General features: G+C 33.8%; 1 protein-coding gene across 1 annotated transcript in view; it reads left to right on the top strand.

Moving 5' to 3' along the window:
* Positions 1–12512, top strand: part of PXDNL (peroxidasin-like) — a 560917-nt gene that overhangs the window by 373038 nt on the left and 175367 nt on the right. The window contains exons 7-8 of the mRNA XM_011994460.1: positions 4907–5076; positions 7580–7697. Of these exons, the coding sequence (XP_011849850.1) occupies positions 4907–5076; positions 7580–7697 (288 nt within the window). The remainder of the gene's footprint in view (positions 1–4906; positions 5077–7579; positions 7698–12512) is intronic.

The following is a 12512-nucleotide window of genomic DNA, read 5'->3' as shown; positions in this document are numbered from 1 at the left end:
AATTCTCATGTCAGACACACATAATGCTGCTTCCCAGTCTTCTTGATGTTCTTTGACTGTATCTAAGCCCTCAAAAGTCTTGGATATGGTCATCAACTGACCATATCTATCTATCTATCTATCTATCTATCTATCTATCTATCTATCTATCTATCTATCTATCTAATCTATCTGTAAAGTGGTATGAGTGTAGATTTGTTACATGGATATATAGCATAGTGGTGAAATCTGGGTTTTTAATGTAGCCATCACCCTAATGGTGTACACTGCACCCATTAGATAATTTCTCATGTCTCAAGCCCACTCCACCCTCTCACTTTTCTGATTCTCCAATGTCTATTATTTCACTCCCTATATCCATGTGTATGCAATATTTAGCTCCCACTTGTAAGCTTGAAAACATGAGGTATTTGACTTTCTGTTTCTGAGTTATTTCACTAAAGATAATGGCTTCCAGTTCCATCCATGATGACTGCCAAAGTTTTCTTACTTGTCGGAACTGGCTGCACCAGCCATTTGGAATAACACATCCATTTATTCTTGTTTTTCAGTCCTATGTGGGATATGCAAAATGCCAAGACATTTTGTAACAGGGTCATAGGATGTTCCATTTTGGTGGTGGGAGAAATATTGTGTATTATTTTCTACTTGTCTGTTTTCTCTCTTTTTTTGAATTTGTTAAATCAAATACGGTTAGAATCACTGTCTTTGTATATTTGCAATTATAATTCCCATGCAGTGTTTCTTGTCTATATAAATTTTTATCTGGGTCATTCTTGCCTTCTGTGACTCAGAGAAAGTTTTGAAGTGCCAAATCCCTTAGTTTTTTCTAATCTCTTTTTATTATTCTTTCCTGTTAAATCTTAGTAGCAGCTTTTTTGTTCCAACCTCCTCTTACATTTACTGAAACAGCATTCACTCCATTGCTGGAACACACATGCAAAAATAACTGCCAATAAAGAGGCTGAGGGAGTTCTCCTTACAGTGATGTGCCAGTATGCACCTTACATGCATGCACTGTGCATCCAAATGTTTTCAGATGATTTTTTTAGTTTGTTATTTTGATGAAGTATCTTTATTTTATGAACTTATTTTGTGGGAAACTGACACACAGATGATTTGAGCAAACTGCTCAGGGTCCATGAAATCCTGATGGTTCCAAGATGGGGTGGAAACTGGGCATCTGTTTATTCCAAATCCTCAACTTGTGTCTTATTTAGGCTACAATTTAGATGAGAACAACAGAATATAGGAGAGCAATAGAGGGCTACGCCTACTATTAAATAAATTCCACCTTCAACAATAAAGTTTTTCAACTGAGGGGTGTCCACTCACTGATAGCATGTGAGGGCAGAGAAACCAGCGGAAATTCCGCCCTTGACTCCAGGCTTGGCACTATGAAGGTCATCTGACGCTGGGTTCTCCATCTGTCATACCGTTTCTAACTCATGACAATCACACCCTTCACAAGTGGACTATAAAAATCAATAAAATGTTCTTGATTTTGTTTTGTTTAAAAGTGTTTTTGGATCTCTAAGTGAAAGGGATTGTGTAAGTACAAGTGAGGTGTTACTGTTTTCAAATGGAAAAGATTAATTTACCTGGCACCACTTTTTTCCTTTGAAATTTTTCATTGAGCAGAGAATATATCCAAGTGAGTAATTATTTTAGTGCTGTGATTCTTGACTGCATACCATCAGAGGGGCTTTCATTTATTATACTTGGTATGATATTTGATGTAAGAGCACTTTCAAAATGGAGAACAGTAAAATAATGATTTTCAACATAGTGTATTCAATATTTAGTATAGTCTAATAAAAGTTCATAAGAACCATCTTTCTTATTGATTGACCCTATTGCTTCTTAGTTTTCAATAATCATGGCTCTAAATTATAGGCAAAATTTTGAAAACGTTTTCTCATGATAAATTTGAAAATTATTTATAAAGATTACTCAGATTATCATATGAAAGTATAGTTTTACTACTAGATTATTTTCCAAACACAAAAGGAGTTTTTCAATTGGCAAGTGAAAATCTGTATCCTTTTGTTGTTTTCTTCATGTTTTGCAACTCCACTATGGATGAGTATCTTAAATTGAAAGTAATAATTAGAAAGAAATGAAATCTTGTGCTCAGTTGTTACCACAACACATGAGCATGAGGATGCATAAGGGAAGGTATAACTGAGGGAAGGCGATGAGTAAGCAGTGATGACTCTGGGAAATGGGACAACTGCATGGTGAGGCTGCCATGCCCGGGATGCTCCCAGGGGATGTATATTCACATCCTTGCTTATGTTCAATTTAGACGAACGTCATGGTGATGCTGAAGCGAGAACTTACTCCTTTATATTTAAAGGAGTAAGTTCTTGTATGTTCCTTTTTGAGAAAATTACAAGAAATTAAACTCAAAATGTAAATGTGAATGTTGAACACAATACTGTTGAACAAGATCTGTTTTATAGCCATGTAGCTGGTACAATAAATCAGTCAGTGACAAGGAACAGCCAAGGCCTGCTGAACCAACAGCGCTCTCCTGAACAAGTGCTAGTTGACTTTTACGACTTACACCTCACTCCCGACAAGGCTGACAGAATTCCCTACTTTAGCCATGGCTTTATATTCTCACGTTAGTGTGAAGTCTTGTTGGAAACATTAAGCAAATAATATCTATATGGTTAACTAACTTTTCAATAAGTGCAAATTTTTTTCCCTTTAGTAATTTAAAGCTACTAAATATAGCTATCATTTTCAGGGTAATATAATAAAATTTAGATACAGTTATAAAAATTAGTCATATGAATTGGGTATCTACAAAACATTTTACGAAACTCTCAGATAATAAGACTTTCTTAATTTTATTAAAATGTATACAGTTGTTTTAGGAAGTGTTTTAATTTCTACATCTAGAGAATAGCACAATTTTTTACTTTCAGGTTTGTCTCTTCTAGTATCATGACATTGATACAAATTTCTAAATTAATACAGTGAAGTGATTTTTTTATTTGCAAATTGATATCTTTAGATTTAATTTATGTTTGTGTGTTTGTTTTCCATATTTGTAAGGACTTTTGTGCATGAATAATTTTGATTAAAAGTTATTAAAATTATGGCATTTTGTATTCTCCTCCAGTTACATAGGACACTACTTCTTACAATCAGGTAGAAGCAATCTAACACCTATTGTAAATATGTTCACATTACTGTTTCATTGCTGGACTTCCTTGCATAGAGTGTGATCCAGTTGCCACCATAGACAGACTTGTGAATTCCACTTAGCAAAGACTCCCTTTTTAACCCACTGGGAGAAATGAAAAAAGTATTAATCATTTCTGTACCTTTTTGCCAGACATCTTTTGGCAAGAATGGAGGTACATACACATAAATCTCTTTGGTGATCTATTTTATTTCATGAGGAAAAATATGCTAGAAAAAATTAGTGAAGTACAGTAAACCTTGGCAAAAATGAATAACTTGTGTGCCTATATTAGGAAACATCATAAAGAAATGAAAAGAGCCATTGCCTTCCTATTACAGTCTGCATGTGGCAATTCCAGAGGGGGACCTTCTAACCGGGACTTTGAGCATTACAAAAAAGGAAAGCTTGGCTTCTGTCCTTTAGAGCAAATGGAAAACACAGAGAACACATGCCTATCCATATTAATGCCAAGGGGTTTACAAAAGAAAAAAGCCAACTTCCTGGGGGAGGTGTGTGGATCACACATCACATTTATAAGCCTCCTTTGGGCAGCAAAGCTTCTACCACTCTTTTGAGTAATCCAAAAATATTGAAATACCACCACCACATTACAGCTTCCTTGTTCTATAACACATAAACAAAGCAAACTGGAACACTTCTATACTTACAGCTTTTTGGTTTGTTTGTTTGTTTTTGCTTTTGGGACAGGGTCTCACTTTGTCACCCAGGCTGGAGCGCAGTGATGCCTTCACAGCTCACTGCAGCCTCCAACTCCTGGGCTCAAGTGGTTCTCCCACCTCAGCCTCCCAAGTGGCTGGGACTACAGGCAGGTGCCACCATGCCTGGCTAACTAAAAAAATTGTATATACAGCCATAAAAAATAATGAAATAATGTCCTTTGCCCAACATGTCTATAACTGAAGGCCATTATCCTAAGTGAATTAATTCAGGAACAGTAAACCAAAAACCATATGTTCTCACTTATAAGTGGGATCTAAATATTGGATACTCATAGTTATAAAAATGACAATGATAGACACTAGGGACTACTGGTGAGGGAAGGGAGGGAGGGGAGTGAGGGTTGTAAAACTATTGGGTACTATGTTGGGTATGTTGGTGATGGGATCAACAGGACCGCAAACCTCAGCATTATGCAATATACCCAGGTAACAAACTGCACATGTACCCCCGGAATCTAGAATAAAAGTTGAAACCATAAAGAAATTAAAGAAAATTTTTATCTTTGGAGATGGAACTTTGCTAGAATGCCCAGGCTGGTCTCAGACTCCTGGCCTCGAATGATGCTTTTGCCTAGGCCTCCCAAAGCGCTTGAATTATAGGCGTGAGCCACTGCACCTGGCCATACTTACAGTTTTAATTCTACATTTCTCTAAAACAAATAAGGATTCATTTCACCTCACAATTATTTATTTGTAATAGACATAGTGCACATTAAGGGAAAACCGCTTTTCCAGTTTTAAAGTGACTTCTCAAAAACATGGTTAATATGAAAATGTGTCTACTTTGTGCAAGATATGCAACCAGTTAAGTGATTCTTAAAATCTGTTTATTGGTTAATAGAATCCTGGAGTCAAAAATGTAACAGACAAGGTAAATCAGGGGGAAATTAAATATTACCACTCAAAAGATTTATCATAGAAATTAATAGTCCCTTTTAACAGTTGTACTTCTTGCCTGCATTCCTAGGCGTCTGGATTCCAATGTCCTGGTTTGTGACTGTGATCTGATGTGGCTGGGGGAGCTTTTACAAGGCTTTGCCCAACAGGGCCACACCCAGGCTGCGGCTACATGTGAATATCCCAGCAGACTCCAAGGACGTGCAGTTGCTTCAGTAACAGTAGAGGAATTCAATTGCCGTACGTAAATTTCAATGTGTACATAACATAGAAATGTCTCTCATTTGCTCTCTTTCTGTAAAGGTTTATTATATAATATGCATTTTAGAAGAACGTGTTATTGGAAAGTGTTTTTAAGGAATGTGGTAAAAGTATTGCCAATTTCCTTTCCATCATCTGCATTTTCATTTAAAGAAGGTTTTATCAACATAAAATTAAGAGCTGAAAGAGTCTTTGAGGAACATTTAATCTAATTTCCATAATTTCAGGGGCGAAATACTGAGAAAACTGATTTTCAACAAGGTCACCAGAAGTGGTATCCAACATTAAAATCTCCACTTATTCCTTGGTATGACTTAATGTTAATAATCAATAAGTTAGGGGTTTCAACTTTAGATCAAATAATTGCTAATATTTATTGCTGAGAAAGCCCCTCAACAAATCCCGTAATTGATTTTTTAAATGTATAATGGGATCATGAATATGACTAAAATAATGAAAATCAGTCTTACTGTCTCATTGTAAATTTTTAAATAATGGAAGCCTTGGATTTAATAAGCATATGGTTATATTCTGACAACCTTACTAAAGCAATAGGCTTTACCTAAATAATTTATTGTGGCTGATTACAATATTATTTGATTTTCATTTAAAGCTTTTCATGTGAATATAAGGATATATCTCTATGTATCTCTATTCTTGTATTTCGGGTTAAATAGAAAAAAATGAACACCCTCGTGTGTGTGTGCATGTGTGTGATAAATCAGTGTTTTGGAGATTCGCTCACATGACTGCTGTAATTACAGCAAAAATTTGCTTTCCACTCTCTCACTGGCAAGTCATTTTTTGAATTTCTCTAAACAAGTAATTAAAAATCACATCAATATGATTAATTTATATTCAAATTGAGAAGAAAATTGACTTGGTCTTTACTGCCCAAAATTCTCAAGCTTGTCCACAGCTCCCATCTTTACTACTAACTTCTAGTTCAAACCACAGTCAAGTTTGGCTGGATTGCTTCACATCTTAACTGATATCCCAGCTTTCATTTTTCTTGCTCCTTTATGTTTGGGAAAATTGTTTAAAAACACATCTTATTACATCATTTATTCACCCATAATCCTTATATAGGTTCCTACCTTAAAATAAAGCCCACAATTCTTAATGTTGTTGATTCTTTTAGTACAGTCCTTCCTGGCTACACTGTGCTCCTCCAGTCACTTACTCTTTTCTCAGTGTTGTAGCCACCTCAGTGTTCTCCATTCTTGGAAGTTCTTAAGTCTTTCTTCAACCCAAGGACTTTTTACATGCTATCTTTCCTGCCTACAATATTCTGATTCTACTTCTTTTCATGGTTCTCTTAAATATGAATTCCATGGAAAGCCTTCATTTAAACCCCCTTCCCACTGTCCTACCTATCCCTCCATACTGAATCAGGTTCCTTTTTATAATCCATCAAAACATCATTTATTTTCCATCTAAGTAGTTGCTGCCTATGTTAATATGTGTGTGTGTGTGTGTGTGCACGCGCGCGTGCGTGTGTTTGTGTGTGTGTTTATTTTCAACTGCTTCAATGAAACTGTGAACCATTTGGTACAGAGACCTTGTCTATTTTGAACATTGCTTCATCACTAGTCCTAGTGCCTTGTCTGGCACATAGCTGATGTTGAATTTTTTTTTAATTACATAAACGAATGAAATCACTTATCTAAAGAGAATAAAGCCAAGATATTAATTATATGGACTTTCAATGAAGTATGCAAGATTAGTAAAGATCTACGGAATGTTCTACAGACATAATAGTCATGGTTAATGACAGGTAATTTCAGATAAGGCACTTATAAAAAGAAGAGTTTTGTTACTTAGAAAGGTTTAAAGGGAATTAAGTGAAACTATAGAAAACTAAAAGTTCCTTTTGTGCATTGTTCTTTATAATTTAAATTCAATAATATTACCTGATTCATTACAAAATCAATCACTCCATCTTCTTATTAAAATAATTTAAGTGTTTTCATGTTTTACCACTCAATTATTATTGGAAGATGGAATAATTCATTTATATAGATAAGAATTTTGCTCAACCAGGTTTGAGGTCTAGACATATCACTTGTTGTAAATTGTGTAAAGTGGGTGGTTGGGTGCTTAGATGGCTAATTGTCTAGGAAGAGTGCCTGCAAAATTGCAAGCTCAGTTTAAGTACTTGGTTTGAAAAATTGATCCATAAAATAAAACTCCTTCCATAAATATGGTTGTGTTGAGCTCCTAGAAATAAAAGCACAGGAAAATTTACTTAATTTACTTCATTGGAGATCCCTTCGTGCAGTGAATCTTTCAAACTTCTAAAGTATAAGTCAAATATATGTCTAATCTCTAACCTGGTGCATGTATTACTGGGTAAATGCAGTTCGATGTGTAAAACTTTAATGTAGAAATAAATTTAAATTGCCTATATCTCTTTCTCAGCATCTTAGAAGGCCATAATTTTGTATCTTTGAAAAATATATTAATAATTCTTTTGTTGCAGAGAGCCCCCGAATTACTTTTGAGCCCCAAGATGTGGAGGTACCATCAGGAAATACTGTCTATTTCACCTGTCGGGCAGAAGGAAACCCCAAACCTGAGATTATTTGGATACACAACAAGTAAATACTGAGCATGGACATGGGTTGTGATTCTCTTTCTGATTCCAGCTATCTTTTTAACTCAATTTAACTTCTTTATCTAGAGAAGAAATTGATAAAATTTTCAGAGTTTCTTAAACATAAAAAGTCTTTTAACTTTTATCTTTTGACTAACTCAAGCTATGTAAAGGCCTTTTTCTTAAAACTTATACATTTCCTGCCGGGCACGGTGGCTCATGCCTGTAATCCCAGCACTTTGGGAGGCCGAGGTGGGCAGATCACGAGGTCAGCAGATCAAGACCATCCTGGCTAACATGGTGAAACCCCGTCTCTACTAAAAATACAAAAAATTAGCCGGGTGTGGTGGCAGGCGCCTGTAGTCTCAGCTACTAGGGAGGCTGAGGCAGAAGAATAGCCTGAACCTGGGAGGTGGAGCTTTCGGTGAGCCGAGATTGTGCCACTGCCCTCCAGCCTGGGCTGCAGAGCGAGACTCCGTTTCAAAAGAAAAAAACAAAAAAAAAAAAAACAAAAAAAAACAAAAAACTTATACATTTCCAGATCTTAGTGATTCTGTAACTGACAAAAATAATTCTGTATTATTTCTAGAAGGAAATGTTGGGATTAATAACAAACTGGTTTGTTTTAAAGCTGAATATAATTTGATATAGCCACATCTAAGTTATTTCAGATTTAAACTGATACTTCATATTTGATATTGCAACTTTCCTATGGTAAATCAGTATAGGATTATTTAAGCAAACTAGCAATAAATGACATGCAAAATTATTTAAAAAGCTAGTCATTTATTTTATGCTCATGGTACTATTTGATAAAACATAAAACCAATGAGTTCAAAAACCTGTGAGTATAAAATTAAATAGTAAAAACAAACGTTTAAAAAGTTAAACGTGATCACCATTCTAACTGGCATGAGATGGTATCTCATTGTAGTTTTGATTTGCATTTCTCTAATGATCAGTGATGATGAGCTTTTTTTCATATGTTTGTTGGCTACATAAATGTCTTCTTTTGAGAAGTGTCTGTTCATATCCTTTGCTCACTTTTTGATTTTTTTTTTTTTGTAAATTTGTTTAAGTTCCTTGTAGATTCTCCATATTAGCTCTTTGTCAGATGGATAGATTGTAAAAATTTTCTCCTGTAGGTTGCCTTTTCATTCTGATGATAGTTTCTTTTGCTGTGCAGAAGTTCTTTAGTTTAATTAGATCCCATTTGTCAGTTTTGGCTTTTGTTGCCATTGCTTTTGGTATTTTAGTCATGAAGTCTTTGCCCATGCCTACGGCCTGAATGGTATTGCTTAGGTTTTCTTCTAGGGATTTTATGGTTTTAGGTCTTACGTTTAAGTCTGTAATCCATCTTGAGTTAATTTTTGTATAAGGTGTAAGGAAGGGGTCCAGTTTCAGTTTTTTGCATATGGCTAGCCAGTTTTCCCAATACCATTTGTTAAATGGAGAATCCTTTCCCAGTTGCTTGTTTTTGTCAGGTTTGTCAAAGATCAGATATTTGTAGATGTGTGGCATTATTTCTGAGACCTCTGTTCTGTTCCATTGGTCTATATATCTGTTTTAAAACTGAACTGTTAGTTAAAGTAAAATAGAAACATAAAGTGCACTATATACCTAATATAATTCAATGATAGCACTTGGATAATTATATTATCATTAGTTATGTTACTGATAGTTAGCATGGTTTTCACGTGTCCCTTCAATTCTTGTACAAACTTTCACTGATTTTCTTTTGTCACGTGTATAATCAACTCTGATTCTTTTTGCTTGTCTGTATAAAATATTCTAAAACATATTATACATTTTTTTTGCTTTTTGCATATAATTTAGATTTATAATTGTAGCCAGAAACTAAGCCATGTGTTTTAAATTCTTGTAAAAAGTCTAGTAAGTATAGGTTAAAAATAACTTATATAGAAGGCAATTATGAATAGTATTAAATCTGGAATCTAGCCCATGAGAAAGATTTCAATTGATAGAAGTGTTCAATTTATTTCCATCTTGAGATTGCTCAAGTGTGCTTGAGAAACAGAAATCACTGCTTGTAATGTCTTAAAACTGCTTTTTCTGCCTTCTTACAATTTAAATTTTAAAATGATGTGTTCGAGGTTACAAAGATACTCACTAGTATTTAGAAAGAAACAAGTGAAAAAATCACATTGCCTATTTTAACTTATGACATAAAAGTTTCAAATATAGTGACTAAAGAAGCTAAGATGCAGTTGAAAGGAAAACAAAGAAATCTAAAAAGAAAGAATAGAATAAAGAAAAAAAAGTATGGGTAAAAATGTTCGTTAAAATGTTAATCATTTTATATTAAAAAATTAAAGATGAAAGAGAAGAGTTTATGACAAGAAATGTTTAACATGTTTAACATGAGCAACTATTAACTTATTGATTATTTACTGTTGAGTATTTTTTATAGAAAGATAATATATATCCTGAAAGTGCATGGAGCATAAAGTGTGGTATAGCAAATAATTTGAAACAAACATCTGTTCGACATGAACTAGGGTAAGAAAAAATACCCTAACTCAGAAGCTACCCACCCATCTGTCCTTTCATTATCATTATTCTTGTCTACTCCCCTTGAGAGGGCCTGGATTTAGGGTCCTTAGATGAGTGGATTAAAAACTGATTAGACACAACCAGAGGTAGAATTGGAAGATTAGAAAGTAGGTATGTGGGAATAAACAGATTTAAGTATGGTTATGAGACATGGAGGCTACAACGCAAAGGTCTAGTGTCTATCCAGTAGGAGTTCCAGAAAGGCAGGTAGGAAAGAGTGAGCTAAAGGAAACGTTTGAAAAGGTAACGATAGAATTATCCAGAAATAAAAAAGTCACACAATTTCAGAATGAGAAGTATATTGATTCCAAAATACGATTTAAAAAATAAATCTGTACTCTTCATTGTGATCACAACATTGAAAGTCAGAGACAAAAATCTTTCATTCACAAGTAATTTGCAGATTACCTTCAAATGTGCAGCAATTATACTTGCAGTAAACTTTACGTCAGACAGAAGACAATGAAATATATTTAGGATGCTAAGGAAAAATAACTGATTTCCTTCAATTTTACATCCAGCTAAATTATCTCACATGGTAAAATAAAACCATTTTTAGGCAAAGAATAGAGCTTTATTCAGGAATATTTGATGAAAGAACTACAAATAGATGTGTTTCAGTAAGTAAGAATTTGATCCAATAAGAAAGATGTGATTTGCAAAAAGCAAATTTGAACAAAGAAAGTTTTAAACATGTTGATAAATATGAATAAACTTAGATTACTAAATTAAGGATTGAACAACTTTAAAGTAAGGAAAAAGTAGAATGTTAGACAATATTAATAGAAGAGTTATAAGGAGAGAGAAAATAATTAAATTATTTTACATGCCTCATTTTTTAGGTGGAGAGTGATACTGTGAATTCTGTTAAGTCAAGAGTGCATGTTAACAATTAAGATGAAATACTAACAAATAGAAAGATCCTTCCACACTAGGAGAAGAAAAAAAGTGGATAAAGAAAACTGGATCAATACACAAAATGGAAGTGGGGATGGATTAAAAAGACAGAGAAAAGGCTTGGGAAAGAGAAAATATAAAATAACTCATCAGAAATAAATTTAAACATATTAGTAAAAACAATAAATAGTCTATTTGAAGACATAATATTGAATTTTAGTATCCAGCTATATGCTATTTATAAGAGGTATATCTGAAACATTATGACACTGAAAGGTGGAAGGTCGATAGGTAAACAAATATATCAACTAAGTTATACTGATCAAGATAAGGATGATGTAAGAATATTATAGTGTAATTGCATATCATTAGATCATACTTAATGATAAAAATTGTAATTTACCTGAATTTAAAATTCATGAACATTTATATACCTAACAAAATAGCTGCTGAAGAATAAAACAAGATTGAGAGAATTATAAGGATATATTTACATAAATCCAATTATAGCAAGAAATTTTAATACTGCTTTCCCAGAAAGATTAGGAACAAAAATTAGTAGCAATATCTAAACATAGCTTAGAACACTGATGATATCTACTATATACAAAGCTAACATACTATATTTTCAAGCAGTTATAGAACACTTATCAACATTGATCACAAAAGACACAAAGACACAAAATCTCAACTCATAGCTAAGAATCGATTTCATGAAAATCCCTTCCTTTTATTATAATTTAAACAAATTTTAGAAAACAGTCATTTGTCAAGATAATTTTAGAGATTCTTTATGCTTCTCAGTAGGAAAATGAAATGATTACCAGCACTTAATAAGTAGTTTTAGAATAACTGAATAGATTCAAAGATGAGAGAAACCTTCCAGGCTGAAGAAAGAATAATTAAAAACTCAGAATGAAAATAAATGAAGGTTAGTTTCAGGAAAGTGTGTAGAGCACATTTGTAAGAATTAAGGTTTTACCTTGGGGAGAAATAGAAATAGATTAAATAATAATGGCAAAACTAATGACTTGGGCTTTCAGTTTACAAACTTTGAGACCCATTAGAAGATGTTGAGCAAGACAATGACTTGATGAAAGAGATGTAAAAACCAACCAGACTTTTCTGTTTCTTTTTCAACTTGTATTGTAGATTCTGGGGGTACAAGTGCAGGCTTGTTACAAAGGTATATGATATGATGCTGAGGTTTGGAATATGACTGAACCGTCACCCAAGAAGTGAGCATAGTAACAAATACGTAGTTTTTCAATGCTTATCTCCCTCCCTACCTCTCCATCACGTATTCCCCAGTGTCTAATGTTCCCATTTTTACGTCCATATGTACCCA

The sequence above is a fragment of the Mandrillus leucophaeus genome, unplaced genomic scaffold, assembly GCF_000951045.1.
Source record: "Mandrillus leucophaeus isolate KB7577 unplaced genomic scaffold, Mleu.le_1.0 Scaffold458, whole genome shotgun sequence".
Taxonomy (NCBI): Eukaryota; Metazoa; Chordata; class Mammalia; order Primates; family Cercopithecidae; genus Mandrillus; species Mandrillus leucophaeus.
The sequence above is the reverse complement of the archived record's forward strand: the minus strand, read 5'-3'. Positions and strand labels throughout refer to the sequence as shown.